Raw genomic sequence first — 21490 nt, 5'->3', positions numbered from 1 at the left:
TCCCGCCACTTGGCTGAGCTTGAGGGCCTCCACCGCCCCAATTTTGGCGGCGCCACTAACTAGCCAAACAATTTTGTAAATTCTTAGATTATGAATTCGTTGTCCAAGAGTAGACTAGTGGAAAAAATCTGTGATTTTACCCAGTACATACTTTAAGTAATTCGCTTTAGCCGGACTTCGCGATTCCGCCTGCCCGTACCTGTCAATTCCCAGTCCAGTTTGAAATGTACAAAGTAATTTATAAGTTAATATGTAGCACAAATACTCATAAACGTCGTTTTTAATCCCTCTTTTTATTTCTACACACTTTTTAAGCATGTTTTTCGACCAAAGCGGGGTAGGTTGTTTGGTTGGCAAAAGTGAGGTTGTGTTGACCGGGGCTAATTTGTAGCTTGCGGTGGCGGCGCCGCCCCCGGACGTGCCCGAACTGATGGGGATCGAGTCAGAATACGTCCAAACGCAGTGTATTCTAGCGGATGGGGGCGACCGATTCGGGGTGAGCGCCCTGGCGTTTGACCGCTATGAGGAGCTCCTCTGGATGGGCAACCAGGGCGTAAGTCTTGTCATTCCCATAGCTTCGGCTACAAGGGGGTGTTTTAGGGCCACGTCACGTCCTACTACACCGGCGCTATGCAGAAATACACCTCGTTCCAAATCCACGCGACTGAAGACGTGCGACAGGTACTTACAATAAACGAGGGGGTTTTAGGGCTAACTTCCAGTAGTCTAAGGTATCAGATAAGGCGCGGGATCCCCGTCTTCACCCACACGTAAGTCCTGACCGTTGAAAAAACACTATTACGGGGAAAATGTTACAGTTCTGCCAACATGTACGAAATGCAATGTATGCTACAAGTGGGGGCGACGAGGCTCCTGATGGGGGGGCACCACGGCAAACTGATCGATTTTAACATCGATTTGTGCAAGGAAATGCAAGTTGTGAGTGAGGGTTTGGCTAAATGTGGGGGTTACATAACGCCACTTGCAGGTTGATGTGGGGGAGCCTGGCTGCGTTATGTTGCGCCCCCATAGTAGGTTTGTTTGCGCGGGGAACCCCTTGGGCAGGATTGACCTGAGGGACCCCAACACACTCAACACTGAACATACGCTAGAGACGCACAGTGGCAGTCTGAGCGATTTTGACGTCCAGGGGAACCTTCTGGTGACTTGTGGCTTCAGCAATAGGTAAAGCGGGCCCGGGTTACAATTTTCGCGAAAAAATTGATTTTTGGGAAAAAAATTGGACGCTTACGGCATTGTCCAAAGTAAAATCAGAGACCAGATTTTTGTTGATCCCAAATTTATTCGTCGACCAAAAGTCTATATGAATGGATACTTATTTATTTATTACCTAAAAAACACTTGATTCCAATTACGGTGACAAAAATCGGATGTTCATTTTACTTTGGACAAAAATCGTCCGTTTTTAATTTTTAAAACGGGTCAAAAATAGGCACGGCAACCTGACCGTGGACCGCTTCCTGATGGTGTACGACCTGCGCATGATGCGCGCCGTGACGCCCATCCAGACCGTCCTAGACCCTCTGTACTTGCGCTTTTTGCCGTCGGTGTCGTCGCGCTTGGCCGTGGTTTCGGCCCTTGGTCACGCCCAAATTTTAGATACAGTGGCCTTTGCTGAACCTCGGCTCTGTCTAATGCAGATGGACAGTCCTGGTTTGTTGTCCGCCCTTGTAAAAAATCCCTCCTCATTGGACCATTTCCAGCAATGTGTCTAACCTTTGACATCAGCGCCACCAGTCAGGCCCTAGCTTTCGGGGACAGTACCGGCTCGATTCACTTGTTTTCGTCAACGGCCCAGCCGTTGTTCAATTCCTATTCGCGGATGACCGAACATGGGGATCCCCTAGTTACGTACCCCAGTTTTGCGATTGATGATTTTGAGACGCCGTTGGCTGTGATTCCCATGCCGATTTGTCACGACGGGCTGTCGTCAGACTGGCCCGAACATCTGATGAAAAAGTGCTACAGGTTTGGGTTTAAGTCCAGGAGGTGGTGATTAAGAATAAAAATCATTACCTTCGGGACTTTTTGGTTTTTATTTTGGGTATTTTAGGCGTCCGGTGGGCGTAGACCCGGAGGTGCTGCGCACGATGAAGATGAAGGGCCCGATTGGCTACGCACCCAATCCACGCACCACGAGGAGAAATCAAGTGAGGCCTGATAAGTTACCAACTGTTTATTTTTGTTAATTGTTTCGGAACGGTTCTAGTCCAGAGAATTTCATTTTTAGTTATTATTTATACGAATTTTCCCTAATTTTGTGATATTTTTGTTCAAATCGAATAAAACCTTTAAGTTTAGTCGGGGAGGTTTTCTTGGTCCCTCCCCTAACTAAATGATTTTCTAGGTCATGTACGAGATTGATAATAACAAAGCACGAGCGCTTAACAAACACGATCGCAACGCGAAACTGGACGACTCTGAAGGTTTTATAGCGATTCCGAAACGTTACCGCAAAATTGACGTCAAGTACAATAAACTGGGCACGGATGAGTGCCAATTTGACCAGTTTAACAAAACAGGTCACACGGGACTCGAGGCGACGCTACCCAACGCCTACTGCAACGCCATGATTCAAGTACGTAACCGAGTGACACTGCTTATTTTTTCTACAAGTGTGAAAAACATTTGAAGGTGTTGTATTACATCGAGCCAATCCGAGCCGTTCTCCTGTCCCATTTGTGCAATAAAGAATTTTGTTTATCGTGCGAATTGGGTTTCTTGTTCCACATGTTGCGAACATCATCGAACAATTCGCCCTGTCAACCGGCCAACTTTCTACGAGCTTTTCGCACAATTCCCGAAGCTTCGGCCTTGAGTCTTGTCTACAGCGACCTACCACCTGATCAAAAAACAAAAATAAATCTAGGAGCTTTGATTCAGGTACTACTTAAAAAAATATGCAGTCAAAGAACATAATTTTGCAGTCTTGGAACCGCTTCATTATCCACCAACTGCACGTCGAACTTGCCGAAGCCAAAAAGAAAAACACCGAACGAAAAAACAACAAAACGCCGTTTTCGTACAACGTGACCGATTTTCCCGCCATAGACGACCGGAAAAAGTGTTCAGGTTGGAGAAAAAATTTCGTATACAACTCGTGTAATTTTTTAATGTAGCATCAGAAGTTAATGCGAACATGGAGCAGGAGAAGCGCGACAGTGAGAGTGAAATTATCCAATTACTGGGCGCCAAACAAATCCAAAAACACTCGTGTCTCAAGTGCAAACTCGAAGTAAAAAAAGAATCGATTTTACTCGTCTGCAACCTAATCTATCCGACCAATGAACCGGAACGTGACGAATGGAGTTTTTGCGATATTTTAACGCGTTCGCTTTGCTCGCAACAAACCACACCGGCGTGGTGCGAAGAGTGCAAGAAGTTCGCACCGACGCAACAAACACGCGTGCTCCAGGTGGCGCCCTCTCGTAGCGTAGGAGGCGAAACGAGATACACAAAATTTGTGGTCGTTTCGCATCCTAACTTATACTAATCTGTACTTCCCACCAATTGTGTGATTGTAGTCGCTTCCCAAACTCTTGGCCATTAACACGGGCTTGCACAACCCGCAGCATAAGCAGTTTTGGCAAAGTCAGATGGATAAGGTTGTGGCTAAGGTCACGGAAAATGCAGCTCCGCCAACAGCGCCCCAGATTAATAGTCTGAGTTCGTCAAAGCCGTGTCGTTACGGTGACCACTGTTCGCGGCCAGGGTGTCGCTTTAGACACAGTTTTGATAATGTTCCGCCCCCAGCACCTGTTAATAATCCATACTGTAGTAACAATTGGCTGCCGCATTCGATTTCGATTGCGCTCAAAGAGGGCGAGTTGATTATTGAGAAAGTTGAGGATAAGAAGGAAGTTGAGGGGGAAGAGAGGGTTGAAGATGAGTTGTATGATTTAACAGCTGTTGTTTGTTATATTAATGATCCGGCGTCGAGTGAAAAACGTAATATTGTGGCGTTGATTAAAGTACCGGATTCGTATTTGTCGGAGACAACGCAGTCGGAACATAAGTGGTATCTCTTTAATGATTTTAGTATATCGACAGTGTCGATGCAAGAAGCTGTGTGGTTCAGTCTGGACTGGAAGATTCCCTGTATTTTGTACTACTCTTCGAGGGGGATTTTGAAGGCGAAGTCCGAGATTTCCCCGCCGATTTCAAAGGTAATGTACCACTAAAATAATGACTGAATTTAGAACAGTTTTATATGACAATCTTCTTTATGATTTATGACAAACGTCCGGAGTTTTTTTTACGAAATCACTGGCCTTGGTTACATTTTCTTGTCTCGTGTCCTAATTTTAGGTAAATTTTTTGAAAAAAATTTAGTTTTGACCTCAACGAGAGTCAAAGAAGGAACTTTTCGATTAATTTTTCACAAAATTTTGCGAAATAATTACGTTTCTGGCTGAAAAACGTGCTCAAAAATAAGATAATTTCGGCGTCTTTTAGCGAAATCTCGGTAAATAAACTGTGATTTTAACTCTAAAACGTGCTTAAATGCCCAAGAACGGCAAAAATAACATTATTTTTGACCGTTCAAGATATTCGGAAAAAAAATAATAATTAATTTGTTCACTCTGTTTCTGACGAGAAACTTTGAATGTAACCTAAACACGTATTTACTTGCTTGAAAAATATAAAAATAACAAATTTTTCGACCAAGCTTTCCAGGTTTTTGGCTGATTTTTTTAAAAATTTGCTGACAAACGAGCTATATCGCGCGAAATAAGGTAAAATGGTATCAATTTGGATTAAAATTGTTTCGACTTTAAAAAATATGCTCAAAAAATGCAAAATAATACAATTTTCCACCAATTTTGGTGATTTTTCGGCTTACTCTTAATAAAATTTTGCGAAATAATTTCGTTTCTGGCTGAAAAACGTGCTCAAAATAAGATAATTTTGGATCTAAGTTGGTAATTTTCGGTGTTTTTTTGCAAAATCTCGGTTACCAAACTGTGATTTTTACTCTAAAACGTGCTTAAATGCCCAAAAAAAAGGCAGAAATAACATTACTTTTGCTAAAAATTTATTGTTCTTGGATAATAAATGAATCTGGTCGAAATCTAGTTTTCACCAATTTTTACAAAAAAAAACTCCAATAAAAGAATTGGTTTTGGTTTCAAAAACGTATTTAAAAATTTGAAGGAAGCAGAATTTACATAGTTTTCAGAAATTTTGGTTTGTTTCTCAGAAAATTTTAAGACTTAATTCCTTTTACTGGCTGAAACCATTGAAAATATTCGGGAAAAGAAAAGTAGTTTAGTGAGAAACTGAGAACATAATCTAAACATTTGCTTCAAAAACATAAAAATAACATATTTTCCACCACACTTTATAGGTTTTTTGGCTGATTTAAAAAAAAATTTGCTCAAAAACAAGCTAAATCGAGCGAAATAAGATAAAATTATATCAATTTGGATTAAAATTGTTTGTTTTGGCTTTCGAAAATGTGCGTAAACTTTCGAAAAAGGCAAAATAGTACAATTTTCCACCTATTTTGGTGTTTTTTCGGCTTACTCTTAACAAAATTTTGCGAAATAATTGGTTTTCTAGCTGAAAAATTTACTAAAACTCTCGAAAAAGTCAAGTATTATGTAGCGTTAGACTTGACTTGGTGCTTTTTTTCGGTCTTTCCTAGCGAAATTTCGCAGAAAAACTGTGTTTAATAACACTTTTGACGAAAATTTGCTTTGGAAAATGTTCGTAGAACTTATTTCTTGCTCAAAAACGAGTTAAATCCAGTAAAATAAGCAAAATTAAATCATCAAATCAATTTCGACGCAAATTTTCAGCTAAGGGGCTTGAAAAGGTAAGGATATCACTATCACCATTTTATTATTTATGGACTAAAGCAGGTAACATGTCACAAATTTCGTCTTATTTTTGTCTTTTAGACGTTTTTTAATCAAACCTTGTAAAATAAGGGAGAAAACAAAATATTTATATCGAATAAAACCGGCTAGAATAACATAAATTTCGAACGAATTGTTCGTAACAATTTTTTTCATTGGCAACAGTGTTTGTAAAAATATCTGTAAGTAAGGTGTCCGTAAACGTAGTAATTTATTTAAATAGCGATTTGTTTGATTTTCGATTTTTTCATCAAAACTTCTTTCTACACAAACGCTTTTCTAAGAAAAAAAAATTGGAGTCGATTAATATTCGCCATTTATTCGCATCTAAAACGAAGTTCTAGTGGGAGGGGCCAGCCCTTCAAAGCCGGTTTATCGCCTCATTTGTTCCTCGAATGCATAAACTGACCAATAAAAATGTAAAAATTACCTCCTCCCAGTTTATCTAGCGAACAAAAACTGCAACACGATTAAAGGCGTTTGTCATTGGATATTGACGGACCAATGCATTCCCACCGAACGAATAGCAAAGCCAGTAAAAAACTGGCCGTTTAATTATGATTTCTTGTGTTTCCGACAGAGAATGAATTACTTTTCGTTCGTTATTTCGGTTGAGACTAAAGATTAGAAAACACTGAATAAAAATAATTAAAAAAATTCTTTATTTAACCTTGTGAACAGGAAGTCTTCACTGAAGACGCGTGCATAGCCCGCAGTTGGGGCACCTCAGCAATCACTTTCACACCACTAACAGACAACGAATTCCCCAAAAAGGGCGACTTAGTCGCAATGGATGCGGAATTTGTGACACTAAACCAGGAGGAGGCTGAGCTACGTAGTGACGGCAAAATGTCAATGATAAAACCGTCGCAAATGTCCGTTGCGCGAATTACATGCATTCGGGGGTAATAAACAAGAAATTAAAAAAATAAAATAAAATAAAAAATAATTCAGGTCGGGCCCCATGGAGGGCGTCCCTTTCATCGACGACTATATTTCCACGCAGGAACAAGTGGTTGACTACTTGACCAAATTCTCGGGAATCAAACCCGGGGATTTGGACGCCAACTTCAGCTCAAAACACCTGACGACTTTAAAGTCCACGTACACAAAACTGCGCTTTTTGCTCGACAGTGGCGTTATTTTCGTGGGGCATGGGCTCAAGAACGACTTTAGGGTTATTAACTTAGTGGTGCCTCCTGAGCAAGTTGCCGACACTGTGCATTTGTTTCACCTACCTCATCACCGGATGGTGTCGCTGCGTTTCCTCGCGTGGCATTTTTTGGGTAGGGGATTCCCCAAGCTAGTGACAGGAATCACGTGGTTTTGTAGGTGTTAAAATACAGTCGGAAACGCACGATTCGGTCGAAGATGCCCGAGCTGCGCTACATTTGTACAAGAAGTATAAGCAACTGGACGCTCAAAGCAAGGTGGGCGAGGCGCTAGCCGAGCTGTATGAGAGAGGCAAGCTGCTGAACTGGAAGGTGCCCGAGGATTAGACGAGCCTTAATTGTCATGTGTTGTACTTTTTTATAAAGTTTTACGTCTATTTGCAGTTTTTTAACGTGTTGTATCATTCCAGTCTCGTTTGTCAAGGTGAAATAAAAACAGTGTAAATTATTTTTTCAAAATAAATTACTTTTATATGGACTCTTGTTTCATTTCATTCAACAGCCTTAACTCACAATAAACTATACGTTTTTTTAAATGGGTTGATTACATCAAGTATTGTGCACATTTACGTGATTGGTCGAAGTTAGTGTCTATGCACAAGCCTGGACCAATGGCGGCGCTCCGGCGATTCGTTATCGATCGATATTCTTCGGCCATCGATCGAGGCTTTTCTGCAATCGACTGAATTTCTTCGACTATCGATTATCGAAAGTCGGCGCGATTCTATGGATGATCGACGGGACTCTTGATAAGTTGCGTACGAGTTTCCACAAGACAGCTCGCTTGGTCCGACAGGAAACGAGCATCTTCGATATAGAGGGGGTGGTCTAAAACCTGACCAACAAAGTTAGTGCGAAAGAATGTTAGTTACAACACAGGCAAAGCGGGGTGCAGGCGGAAAACTGTGCAAAGACAGAGGGAAACACGGCAGTTTGGTGTTTCTACCTGAAAATTGTAGAGGAAAGCATCCCTGCACGTTTAAACAAGAAGAAAATTAAAATATCTTTTTTATGAAGTGGCTCATGGTTAATTTACCGTGACTAGAAAGTGATACAATTATTTACTTAGTTTCCAATTTACTTAAATAATAGAGCTACAAGTACAAGCGATTTTTTAAAATTTTGATCTAGTTATCAATGACAGTTACCTCGTATTACGTAAATAACTTCAGCATCGCTTTATCTCTCAGTATATATAACGTAAAAATATGTTGGAACCTTATTTCCGTAATGGACATCGAGTTAATGTAACTGTCATGGATAACTAGATCAAAATTTTAGAAAATCGCACAGTATAATTTTCTGAGTAATAGAAATAATTATCTATACTTTGGTGGAAACTATTATTCTATTAAAAAGAGAAAAAAACGTTAACGTATTAAAATTGACACTCTGGCACTATTTCAAAATTTATTACGTCACTAATCTTTAAAAAATGACCTCATTTTTTATTTTTTGAATAGTCCCTGACATTTTGTTTAATATTTTTGATTGTACATGCTTTACAACATACAAAAAAAACAAAATAAAATAAAAAATTACATAAAGCATACTTTTAAAAAATATTAAAAAAATACTCGCTTTTTGCAAAATAATAAAATAACAAAAAAGAAAATGCCTTGTGTGAAATAATTTTCCTTTTTGATTTTTTTTAATTATTATTAGGAAGATAAAGGAATGAAACAGTGAACAAAAATGTCTCTTCTCATTTAAAAGACGAGTAAGATACACGAAAAAAGCAATATAAAAAAGTCAAAAGAACATTTTATGCAGAATTTTTATTTAGAACTCTTGTTTCCTAACTCTTACATTTGAACAATCTTGAAAAACTTTTTATTTTTGCAAATCATTTCTTTCATTCAACATTTTTTACAGTGTTTTTTTTTTAATTTAAGTTTATGCTCCAAATTTAATTGGACTGTACTTACTATCTGTCTCAAACATTAAATTAAAAGCTTTTAAAAATGCTTGAGGAAACTTATTTCTAAAGACTTTTTAGTCTATTTTTGAGTTGAACTCACTATACTATTAAATTTATTATTTAATTTAAATAATTTACATGTCCTTATTTACATTATTGAAAAGATCATTTTGAGCACAATGTCTTACAGGATATTCATAATTAATAAATTGTAAAATAAAATTATAGCTTTATTATCATTTTTCAAAAAAAGTCCTTGAACAGGTCGATTTTATTTTTAAATGCTGCATTTTGACACCATTATGTTATTTCTGACGTCATTAGTTTTTCGAAAATGATATCATTTTTAATTTTTTTAAATGGCATATTTGAGATAGTATGCATTTTTGGGTTTCTAGCAAGTACAAAATAATTCACAAAAATAAGACAAACAAAATAAAAAGGAGAAAATAAGACACAAAAATATAAGAGTTTTTGAGAGTATTACAGAATAGAACTTCATCTTTTCGTTGATGCTTTATTTTATATGATTGTTTTTGTTTATTTTTTGTGTTTAGTTGCTAATTAAGTGTTTTCATGGTACTAATTATACAAAAAAATACAAAAAACAATTGCCGTTAATAAAATATTAATTAATAGTAATTAATATTACTTCGTTGTCAATATTTTTTTTGTTTTGTTAAATTATTTTTTTATTTATATTTTGTTTGTTTTATTTATTTTTTGTTTTTTTTTGTTTTTATTCCCAGAAAGATAAAAGTGTGTACTATCTTAAACAGTAAACAAAAATGTCGGTTCTCACTTAAAAAAATAAGAATGACGTCACAACATAAAAACGAATTTCATCAGAAATGAGAATTTCTTCGAAAACTGACTAATAAATAATAACAAAGTTATAAATTTTGTACGTGACTTTTGGTTCAGTCACGTATTTTTTGCAAAAATTTCCTGAAACTTGTGTTCAAACGAATCAAAATGAAAGCAAAAATATTGACATGATTTTTCGGTCCGATTTACTGAAATCCTGCGACTGAAAATAACAAAAATTACACATTTTCGTTTAAATTTGTTGATATATGACCTTTTTTACAAAAAACATACTCTCAAAAGCCCGAAGCTGACAAAAATAATGTAATTATCTGGTGACTTTTTGATCTGTCTAATGTTATGCTTTGTTTGATAACTTGCCTCAAGCTTGAAAGTGCTACAAATATCACTATTTAGTTAATTATGGAAAATGTACCGTGAAAAACCGTTTATTTGGTGCGACATTATGACCATTTTCCTTAATAATCTACGTACAAAACCAGTAGGTTTATTTATCGCAAATTACTGAAAACCTAATTAATTGAATTGTTTGCCCCATCTGTCAGCCAGTATTGATATTGCCATTACACTCAAATCCCGATAAGCATCTCTCATTTGAATCAAATCAAGGACACTCCAATGAAACAAAAACCATCCGTTTTATTACAACTTTTCCAAAAATTAATAATTTATTACATCAACATTTATACAATCATCTATGGTGCGCAACGAGTATTCCTAAACGGCACAACAACCACACCACCAAATGCGCTACCTTAATCTAAACGCAAAGGTGGTCTCGACACCTTCCTACCCAGTTGTTTTAAATGGCCCCCATTTTCCGGCAGCTCCATAATGGACTCCCTCCTCACCAGCTCCTTCCTGTTGTGCTTAAGAACAGTCAAATCGGCCAGCGAGCACTTCCTGCTCATCGTCGGCTTGGTGTTCTTGACCGGCGTCTGACTCTTGGCCTTGTACAGCTCCAGAAACGCGGCCCCCAGACTCGTCAGCAGGAGCCCCGCGGCCACGCACCCCACGATCGTGCCCCGCGGCTCGCTCGTGTTGTTCTTCGCAGGAATTTTCGGCAATTTGTGCTTTTCCAGGTTATCCACGTCCTCGGGCGTGCACTGCTCGTGCCGCAGGAACAGCTCCCGGCACAGGTCCTGCAGGATGACCTGCAGGTACGATAAGGGACATGAGGGCTGTTCCAGGACGATTCTCTCGCCTGCTTTTGTGTTTTGCGTCGGTTCTGTCTGGTTTTCTGGCGCGACTTCGGGCTCGGGGTCGGCACTCTGGTGCAGGAGGGTGTAGTGGAGGAGAGGGTACACGAACACAGCAACTATGACCACTTTGCAGATGAGGACGGTGCCGGACATGTCATTGTTGCTTCTTTGTTCACTCATTTTCACATTTTAATAAACACTAGAGGTGGGATCGATACTCCGGGGTTGGGATCCTGCTGACTCGTCGAGATGCTCCGGGAGCTTCAGCAGGATTATTTGGTTCGTCGGCTGGGAAGGCGCGCAAGCGTGCGGGTTTGGTCCCATGATGGGGATTAATTGTAGGGTAATTCGTTGGGAACTGCAGGTGACCTTTATGTGGTGACACATGATATCATAATGTTGGAGAGATAAGGTTTGACCCCAGATAAGAAACGCGTTTCCTTCTTACCTGTAGTGTAACAAAGCCACGGTGATAAGCGTAACGTTTATGGACTTATTGCTGCTATAAAGTACGAGCGGATTTTGTAGTTTGTTGGTGGAAAGTTTTATTTTTTGGTTTTTTATTTTTTGTAAGTAGATTTATAGTCTTCATTTAGTTTATGTTTGTTTGGCGGTGGCTTTGAACTGGAGAAATTGCGCAATTTTTACTAGTAAAATATTTGCCGATAATTATTTTTTTGATTATTTACTTTTACTATTATGTGTAACCCTCTTGAAGCTCGAAAATTTTGGTTTGATAAATTTATTTATTTAAATACTGTATTTTTTATCACTGGTACCCACAAGTCTAAAGTCCAACATTTGCCTCAATTACGATATTTTTCTGTTTTTCTTTATTTTTGCAATAATTTGTAAAGCATTTTTCCTGTAATTGTATTTTTTGTTAGATAGTACTTGTAACTGATGTCTTGTTACAAAGACACAGAAAAACACTTTATTGTTTATTTATGTTCGCACTTTGAACTGTCGTTGTGCCTAAATTGATAGTGAAAATAGTGACAATTAAAAATTAGGGGAAAGGATTCTTGTCATCATCATAGTAATAGAATATTTTTGTGAGTTTTTGATTTAATTTCTTTAAAATACGAACATGGAACATAATCTTCATCCAAAAGTAGTTCAAATTTGGAAAAAAATATTAATTTTTGCTCAGCTCAGTGACAAAAATGTCGATAATTTTTCATCAAAAATTTCAACAAAGCTAGGTTTTACTGAATTATTCCAGTTAGAATATGCGATTTCAAGTTCAATGGTTTTAAAAATGTCTTTTATTTTCCTAAGGCTTTCCTAGAAATACCTATTTATTTTTGGTACTTTGGTAAAAATTAAATTCAGTGGTATTTCGTTTAATATCTCGAAAACTACAAATCATAGAACAAAAATGAAGACAGATTTGGAATCCTCGGACAATTTTACGTTAGACAAACGTACTTTTGACACCAAAGTTTGATTATTATGATCTTGGTAATTTTTTAAATTAGGTAGTGTAAATAAAAATTGAGACCAAGTTATTTTATTCGGATTATTTGAACAATTTTGACTCAATTGCTGCAAAATTTTGCTCACAAATAGACAATTAACGAGTAAAAAAGACTTTAAATTGTTTTAGGTCAATTGATAGTTTTTTAAGTTTTATCTATTTTTGTAGATTGGAAAAATTAAAATCTACAGTTTTTCGTCTAATATCTTCAAAACTGTGAACAGTAGAACAAAAACGGACACAGATTTGGAATCCTCAGACAATTTTACGTTAGATAAACGTACTTTTGTCACCAAAGTTGAATTATTGTGATCTTGGTAATTTTTTTAATTGGGTAGTGTAAATAAAAATTTTGTCCAAGTTATTTTATTTGAATGATTTGAAGAATTTTGACTCAATTGCCGCAAAATTTTGCTCACAAATAGACAATTAACCAGTAACAAAGGTCATAAGTCGTGTTAGGCCAATTGCTGCTTTTTTAAGTTTAAACTATTTTTTATAGAATTGAAAAATTAAAAATCGAGTGTATTTCCTCAAATATCTCCAAAACTACGAATGATAGAACAAAAGTACAGGCAGATTCAGAATCCTCAGAGAATTTCACATTAAATAAACGTACTTTAGACATAAAAGTTTGATTTTTGAGATGCTGATTTTTATTTGTAGACAAGTAAACAAAAATTACGACCAAGTCGTTTTATTTGAGTTTTTTGCACAATTTTAACACGATTGCCACAAAATTTTACTCAGATATGGACAATTAATAAGCTAATGAGACTGTAAGTCGTTTTAGATAAATTTCTTGTTTTTATATTTTATTTATTTATTTTTTTAATTTTATTTTTTATATCTTTATTTTTAATAAGGTGATAAGCTTTCAATATAGGGCGTAAATAACGTGTTACCCTAAATTTAGCTTATTTTATAAATGAGAATTTTTTTCCAATTTGTTTTCGCAAAAAATATTTTCATACAAAACATTACAGAGACCGAAAATTGAAAATGATATTTTTGACTTCTTTGAAATCAATGCATATTTTTTGGTGAATCTTTCAAAAAAATTTTTTTGAAGCATCAAAAAAAAACAAAAATGTACAATACGTGCAAAAGACTGGCTTCAAGTAATAAAATGGGGATATGACGTCACGTCTGATAGCACATATTGTGTAGTTTGTATAATAGTGCAACATTCAGGATTCTTTAAATAAAACAACTTTACTGTTTTTCGGCCAAAAATAATGTATAGGTGGGCCTACATTTATCTTGTGTTTGTTCGTGGAAATTCCAAAAAGTGATAAACAGCGATAAAATCGGTCTCAATTTCCGCCAATTAGTATTTTTTGTAAATCGGATACCAAATTATGCCAATCAGAGATCAAAAAGCGATCGATAAACCCGTCTCAAGTGTCCAAACATCGCACCTTCTCAACAAATTTGCTTTATTAATATTAGCCACATTATTTCTTCCTTTGTTTGCTCAAACAGCGGTGATAAACCCAAATCGAGTATATTTGCACTAGAACTAGCTCAATCGAAATTTCGTCACGATAATCCGCCCCCTTTCGTTCATGACCTAATTACAATTCAACTCATTATCGCGATTTTTATCGGTCGAGTTTTAACTTATTTGTTGATTTTTTATAAGCACTCGATCTTTGCCTCGCAATTTCGCCGAGAAAAGGTCAAAGTTTCGAGACGCCGTCTGAACGCACCGCCTTATCCTTATCAGCGAAAATACATCAAAAATGATTGTTTTTGTTGAGAGTGGGGTAGGCAACCAACAATACACCGCGTCCTGAAAAATGATTTTACGGCGGTCTATTTAAAGCGGCGCCGGTCAGATTTATGTTCCATTTCTAGTGAAAGGTGTCAGCTATTTTGAACTGCACATTTTTAGCCCGAGAGGTCACACCAGGTCATCCGATTAACTTTAACCTATGTGCTTGAGAAAATTTTCAGCGAAAGCTCGTCCCGTTCCGTTTCAGCTCGGTTCAAGTCTATTTAAAACGCCAAATATTTACACTCGGATTTTGATTTGTGTGGTTGGGCTTTTTCAGAATGTTGTTGCAAAAATGATGAAAAATTTGCTGTGCGACGAGAAGTACATTGTCCAGAAAATCGAGGACAACTACTACAAGAAGAAGGGACTTTCCAGCATCATCGAGAATTTGAAGACGCAGCGCTTTCACGGTGAGTCTGAAAGCTTTACGAGGGCGATAGCATCGAAATAGTGAAATTAAGTCCTAGGGTGTGTTTATCTAGTTTTGTAGTTTTTCGATCTGAAAGACATAAAATTCCGGGACGTGAGTGGGCAACAAATTCGGGAAAAATCCACAATTCGTTGCTTAGCGCTTTATTGAACGATTATAAATCATTTGTTTGCGGCTGGAGGGCAAGGAGTGGCTCAAAACAATAAAAATTAATAGTGGATTTTTGAACGCTGCAAATAGAAACTTCTTGATAGAGATTGGATTTCCTGTTGTAAAATTAATTCGTTTTTTCGTAAGAATTCGTCACAACCTAGAATGGAATTATGTGAATCTTCGGAAGAAGAGAAACACTAATAAATTAAAACATGACATTCTGAATAAAAAACCTAAACACAAAGAAACTGAAAAACTAAAAAAAATAAAAACTGGTACAAAAAAAATAAAAAAACGAAAGATAAAACTTCTGTACTACGTGACTGAAAGAATGACAATTAAAAAACTATATAACTGCAAAGTAAAAACATAAAAAAATTGGAAAACTGAAATTAAAAGACAGTGAAACAACAAAAAACTGAAAAATTTAGGAAATGAACATGAAATATGAAAAACTAAGTAAAAACCTCAAAAACTGAGAATAAACTTAAAAACTGTGTCATTCAAACACTAAGAAACTATGAAATTAAAAGACAGGAAGTCTGAAAACTTAAAAAAAATAAGAAGTTTGTTAAAAGTTGAACAACTTGAAAAAGTTAAATGGAACTCCCAATTTTTTGTTTTTGCTTCTCAAAGATCAGTAAATTGTTTAAATAAAACACAACTCATAAATTTCAAATGCCAAAGTTTATAACTAAAAGATATAAAGATTTTTGACCTAATTTGGCACTTTTTTGAGTTTTGAGAGCGAATCTTGCGAAACAATTGAGTTTTTGTTGAAAAACTTGCGAAATGTTTGAGTTTGAACACGAACTAATTGCGAGAATTAATTTTTATCAAAAACAAATCGATCCACAATTTATCCACGATTTTTGAACTCAAGTGTGATAGAAAACTTGAAATTGTCTTAGAAAACTGCGAAATTCTAGATGGATTGGCCGACATTTACAAAATAATCAAACAACAGTTTTTTGCTCAGTTTTAATCGCCTTATGATTCGTCCGCTTTACAGTTGGGAGTGCAATCTCCCACCCACAGCCAATGACAAACGCTTCAATCGTCTTGCAATTTTTTGTGCACCAGATAAACAAGTAGGAGGTGATTTTAATAGTTTTATTGGTCAATTACTCATTCGTAGGACAAATGAGACGACAGTCAAACCAGTTATAGGGCTGGTCTTTCTCACAGAACGGGATTTCGCCTTAGGTGCGAATAAAATGGTCGATTCTGCTTTGTTTTTGAAATAATTTAATTTTTATTTTGACGAAAACACACTTTTTTGAATTTATTACACAAAAACTAAGAATGCTAGATAAGTAGAACTTTCACACAAGTAAGTAAAATCCACACTGACGTTTGGAAAAATTAATAATTAAAATTAAACGAATACAAATAAACAAATATGTATTTAAAAAAATTAGAAGTTCAAACTCTGACCAAGGAACTTTAACACTGAGAAACTAAAAACACAGAAACTCAAAAATATTTAGACTGAAATTCTGAAGAACTAAGCGTCTGAAAAGCTGAATATAAAAAAATTGAATAAAAAAAAGTATGCAAAAATTCTTTTTTTTGACGAATCTTTTACAAAAAAAACTAAGAATTCTATACAAGTAGGATCTTCACACAACTTTATTGGTAATTTTTAAAATTCAGGATTTAGGAATTTGGGAAAAATAAAAATGGTGTAAAACATATTCAATTTTTAGCAAAAGAAAAAATCTCTACTGAAAAAATAAATCGCCCAGCGATACAATTAAGTCTCTATTGAAGCTGCAGTTCTGCACTCAATGGCCCTAATTACAAGCTTAACAGACAATTAGTTGATTGTTTGTGTTCACGTCTATATTTTTTCGTTGAATCTCTTTCAGTTCGCTTAATGAAGTCTTAATTACGTTGCTGGCAACACGTTTGGTTCACTTTTTCCAGCCGAGACGTGAAGGGGAATTGTATTAATAAAAATCGCAAGCTAGGGATAAAACACACTTGGGTATAATAGTGCACATTTCCGGTTCAGGTTCCGGTCGTCGCGTGCCGCCTGTCATTCATGCTTCTTGAACATGATAAGTATAACCTCGACATGTCCATCTTGAGCCGTTTCCTGTCTACATTCGTACATCCTCATCCTTTCACGTCATATTTTTCGGTCCTCCGACCGTTACGATGAGCGACGCAATAATTTATTTTTAATTTAAACTCGAAAGAAATACGACACGATTAAAATCACGAGATGCTTCCTTAACAAAAAATTCTTTATTGGTACAAGGAGCAAAGTTACGAGACAGGTTACGTCACCACTTTGGGGACATGACCAGAAAAACAATTCTAATCTATCAACAAAAAAAACACTGAGGTGCGATTAGGGTGGCTCCTGGCGACACCACTTGCAAAAAAAAAACAATTTCTCAATCTTGAATTTCCACTAAAAGTGCAAAAAAGTCAACATTTTTCAAAAAATAATTTCGGAAATATTATTAAATTTCTTGAAAAGACCACTGACTTGCTTCCCATAGTTTTTCTGAAAATTGCTGATTTCCGTAGTACTTTGTAAGGTAGGTACTCTGCATTTTCGCTTCTCGACTTGTTAGAGGCACCTGATCGAATTTGTGGCGCGCGTTTGATTTACGCGGAATCGCAGCGTTTTTGAGTGCGAGCCGCTATTGTGTCGCTTTCTGCACACACCATGCTGGGCTATTTGTTTTCGCTGGCTTTATGCTGTCCCAAAGCGGACAATGCCAACAACAGCATATGCTAATACGGCAATTATTTTTAGTTATGAAGTACCGTAGTGGAGCTATGCATTCAGCCGATTGTGTCCACCCTTGTTCAATAAAATTCCTCGCATTTTTCTGTACCATGCTACAATATGTTGGACGCGCGCGCGGCACACCACACAATACGAAACTTTTATTAAACGGAAAAATCCAACAATTGTTGCGACGGAATGAATCGAACATGGTGCTCGTATTCAAATCCCAATTCATCATCCCGCAATCACAACAGTTGGTCATCATAATCATTATCGAGTTGAAAGAAGCGGCTGCCGCTTCCAAAGCCAAACCTGACCCCGACGCTACCTACAGGGAATCTGCCGAATCATTTCGGGTAATGAGGCGCGATGGGGAGAGTTATTCTCAAAAATTCACGCAAGCCAGTGGCGTATATGACCATTTGTACTTTTTAAGAAAAACATTTTTTACTGACCGTGATGGGAACATTTTTGTGCGTCTGATATTATTTCATTAATAATCCCACACTCAACATCCAAAATACCATTTTGAATAACTTGTTTTTTTCACATTATTAAATCTTTGAAAGCACGTTCTCTTTGAAGGCCGCTTTGAAGAAACGCGAATGGACCAACCAGATTGCTCCATGTGGTCACGTGATCAGTTAACCACGCATTTAACTGCGGTTTAAATTAATGACGCTTCCATAAACCGACCCCAAATGTGCTATTCTTTAAAATACAAGCACTACACTTTTTTCTATTTTCCTAGAAGTCGATATTATTTAAAAAGGTTGTTTTTAACTGCTTTTTATTTTATTACTATAGTACTTATGTACTATATATATTCTTTATTTATATTAATTTATATTTCGTTTCACGCCATTCATACAATGTTCAATTAAAAAGTTATATTAGCGTTAGATAGTGCCATAAAAACCAAATTCAGTTTTTTTTAAACGTTAATTACACGTTTAAAACAAACGTTAATAAAAACGATTATCATAACGTAATAATTACAATTTTAAGTAAGACTTTAGACGTTAAAAATTGGTAAAAAATAAACGTTAAAAAAACGTTATCATGGAACCAAATAATGTTATATCAACCTTTGTAACGTTAAAAAACATCTACTGATGTGTGGTTACTTTTTTCAAAGACATTTTTCTGTATTGTGTATACTCAGGTTTTTTCTATCATTGTTTATCGGGAATCTTCTTAATATGAATAGAAACTACTAAAAACTTCTTAAAACTTTTTATCCAAAGAATTAAGAACTTGCAAAGTAAAAAAATACGACGAAAACTCAAAATAAATACCTCAAATGAACTGCTAAATTGCATAAACTTCTGGAAAAATGTTAGAGAATTTGTATTTTAATTTACTTTTCCACAACAACTACAGAAGTCTAAATATTACATCAAACAAATCTATTTTCTCGTGGAATCTCGAGAAAAAAAACAGCAAATATGTATTTGCTTTTAACTTTATTCCTTTTATCAGTTGATTTTCTCTAAATTTCTCTAACTTCTTTTTCTCGATTAGTTTGTATGAACCCAGTTCTAGTACATGTTCTCTAAAAATGCAAGGTAATTTTGAAAATTCAATTAAAAAAAATTTCTTTGTAATGTTATCAGATATGCCGAGATTTTTAAATGTCTCTTCTATTTTCTGAGATATTTATCATTTTATCAAAAAATCACTCCAAACTTTTTAAAAACTTAGCCATTTTTATATTTTTTTCTGACTTTATTCAAAGACAATAAAAACATTAAAACTATTAAAAACTTCGCCAATTACGCCGAAAACTGAAACAGACCTTTTAATTGAAAGTAACGGTGGTCTCCCATAAGGCCGAAAAGTGCGGCAGTGAATTTGGCGAGGTCGTAGGTTAATAAAATTAACAGTAAAATCCGAAAGCCTGGCGTCTTAATTAACCTGAAAACGCTAATGGAGACGTTGGCCGTTTAATTTTTCAAATTAATTGAAAAGAAGAGTCGATTAATTAGCTGAAATTAATTTGCAGTGTTCGTGTGATGAACATTAATTTCGCTAAGTTCGCAATTTGTCAAAGCGTGGCTTTCGACAAGTTGTTGTAAGTTGGAAGGAAGTGTCGTTTAGAATGTGGCCGCCACATTTGCATATCGCATCAAGTTGTGATATTATTTATGTGTTGGTACCACTTCCGCCTTCCTTAAGCGTCGCGATTTCCCTTCGAGCGGAACCAAAATCGCTTAATAAATAAAAGATAATATTGAGTTGACGGCTGATTTAGCATGACCGTCTTCTGCGGCAGCCGGACGGCTATTGTGGCAGGGAATATAAGCGGTGGAGGAACCCACTGCATGTGGAACCAAAGCCGTCTCAAAGGTACCGCCTACCTGTTCTTGATTTATTCAACGCAGATGCGCCGCCGTGAGCTTCCACTCTCCTCGCATCATTGTTTTCAATGACAAGGAGCGAAGTTATTTAACCAAATTGAAATAAATCCAAAGCCGAGCAAAAATCAAACGGCGATCCATTTCATTTCAAAGCCTTAGGTACCTCATCTGCCAGGAAAAAAATTGATTTTGAAAGTATTTAAGCAGTCACTTTCGAAACAATTGATAAAGCATTGCTAAGCAGCATTTTGTGCACCCCTGAAAAAACTGCCAAAAGTGGGCGCGCTGCTAGAAAAGTAAACAATTGTAACAATTTGGTGAAATTACTTTAAAAATATTCGCCTGTGGAAAGTGGAAAGCTTGTGAAATGGTATTCAAGTCAAAAATATAGTTTTTTAACTTTGTAAGGGTGAGAGATAGATGTGAAATGTCACTTGTGACACTTACGTTTGTGCGAGTAGGAGTGACCAAAATTCAGTGATAGTGCGCATTTGCTTCATAGGGATCTACGATTTTGCATCTGAACCCACGTTTAACAGTTTTTTTTTGTTTTTTATGCAAAACAAACGTCTTTTAAGGATGAGTTTTTTCTTACTGACGATGATTTTTTTAATTTAAGTTTTAAATGATTCAATATTAATTGGATTTTAATCTTTATCTTCTAGAATAACTGCATTTTAAATTTCATAAAAATCCGTTGGCAAATATCTGAGATATCAGGCTCGAAAGTTTTAGGTGAGACACCTTGTAGAATCAAACGCAACACTCGAAGAATCGAAGCAGACAAACAGTGGCCTTTAAGTTATTCAAAATAATACTTCTGGGTACTAATATGGAAAAATTCAATATAAAAAAATAAGAAAAATAAGAATAATAATATAAGAATAATAAAAAAATCATATAAAATAATAAAAAAGAATAATAAGAAAAAAAATTGAAGCAATTGACTTTTGTAGCAATTTTAAGAGCTCGAGAGAGTTTCAAAGGCATAGAAGAGTAATAAAAAAATAATAAAACTTTGCTACAGCGAGTTGAAATTTTTTTTTTTCATTTTTGTGAGAGTGTCTTGATAATTCAAATTTTAAGCAATATATCTCGTGAAAAGCTGGTGTAGTACAGTCACTCAAAATAAAAATGGCACGTCTGTAAATGAACACCTACTTTGATCCCTCGACATTAATTAACAAAACTGAAGATTAAGTAAATTTTTAAACGATTTTTTGAGCTATTTTTAGGAATTTTTGCGAAATAATGTATAATGGAGTGATTCCTTGATCTGCTTTTAACAAAATAATTATAGTTCTGGCTGAAAAATGTGCTAAGATACTTCGGAAAAAAAACAAAAATCATGTAGTGCTTGATTAAAAAAACTGGGTGTGAAACAAAAGGGAAGGGATTGCCATTTCCATTTTTGGTGTCTGTACGTAAAATGAGCCGCAGAATTCACTGAAACAAGCCGCTTTGCTCTGAGACTTTGAATTTTCGACTTTTTTTAGTGAAAAATGCATCACTTGTATTAAAAAAAACGAATCT

General features: G+C 35.9%; 3 protein-coding genes across 5 annotated transcripts in view; 2 read left to right on the top strand and 1 right to left on the bottom strand.

Annotated features, from left to right (window-relative positions):
• Positions 1–152: 152 nt before the first annotated feature.
• Positions 153–7532, top strand: PAN2 (Poly(A)-binding protein-dependent poly(A) ribonuclease 2). The gene is made up of 16 exons (XM_008199131.3): positions 153–337; positions 392–553; positions 601–770; positions 819–939; positions 989–1185; positions 1454–1674; positions 1725–1989; positions 2075–2171; positions 2369–2599; positions 2656–2904; positions 2949–3093; positions 3141–3436; positions 3546–4187; positions 6564–6787; positions 6837–7168; positions 7215–7532. Exons 1-16 carry the CDS (start codon positions 317–319, stop codon positions 7379–7381), a joined length of 3540 nt encoding a protein of 1179 aa, XP_008197353.1. The 5' UTR covers positions 153–316; the 3' UTR covers positions 7382–7532.
• LOC107398576 (uncharacterized) lies at positions 7500–11391 on the bottom strand. Of its 2 annotated transcripts, none has more exons than XM_015983020.2 (2): positions 10597–11391; positions 7500–7889 (listed from the first exon to the last, which is right to left on the bottom strand). In XM_015983020.2, the coding sequence occupies exons 1-2, from the start codon at positions 11183–11185 to the stop codon at positions 7639–7641; spliced, it is 840 nt and encodes a 279-aa protein (XP_015838506.1). In that variant the 5' UTR covers positions 11186–11391; the 3' UTR covers positions 7500–7638. The 2 variants fall into 2 exon arrangements, with proteins under 2 accessions (XP_015838506.1, XP_015838507.1); XM_015983021.2 differs by having other exon boundaries at positions 7752–7889; positions 10558–11385.
• Positions 11392–11428: 37 nt separating this feature from the next.
• Positions 11429–21490, top strand: part of Samuel (SAM-motif ubiquitously expressed punctatedly localized protein) — a 65023-nt gene continuing 54961 nt past the window's right edge. Inside the window, exons 1-2 of one of the 2 annotated variants that reach the window (XM_008199132.3) lie at positions 11429–11574; positions 14543–14675. In XM_008199132.3, the coding sequence (XP_008197354.1) occupies positions 14558–14675 (118 nt within the window). In that variant the 5' untranslated portion in view covers positions 11429–11574; positions 14543–14557. Of the gene's footprint in view, positions 11575–14490; positions 14676–21490 lie in introns of those variants that run through there. The other variant, XM_064357493.1, reaches the window with a different exon arrangement.

The sequence above is a fragment of the Tribolium castaneum genome, chromosome 6, assembly GCF_031307605.1.
Source record: "Tribolium castaneum strain GA2 chromosome 6, icTriCast1.1, whole genome shotgun sequence".
NCBI lineage: Eukaryota > Metazoa > Arthropoda > Insecta > Coleoptera > Tenebrionidae > Tribolium > Tribolium castaneum.
This window is presented reverse-complemented; position numbering and strand designations above follow the sequence as displayed.

Excerpts from the sequence above, each read along its gene's own strand:
- PAN2 (XM_008199131.3), top strand. The coding sequence starts at position 317 with ATGTTTTTCGACCAAAGCGGG. Across the intron at positions 3,094-3,140 it reads CGACCGGAAAAAGTGTTCAG|CATCAGAAGTTAATGCGAAC; the intron begins GTTGGAGAAAAA and ends TTTTTAATGTAG. Across the intron at positions 6,788-6,836 it reads CGAATTACATGCATTCGGGG|GTCGGGCCCCATGGAGGGCG; the intron begins GTAATAAACAAG and ends AAAATAATTCAG.
- LOC107398576 (XM_015983020.2), bottom strand. The coding sequence starts at position 11,185 with ATGAGTGAACAAAGAAGCAACAATGACATGTCCGGCACCGTCCTCATC. Across the intron at positions 7,890-10,596 it reads GGGCCATTTAAAACAACTGG|GTTTTAGACCACCCCCTCTA; the intron begins GTAGGAAGGTGT and ends TTTGTTGGTCAG.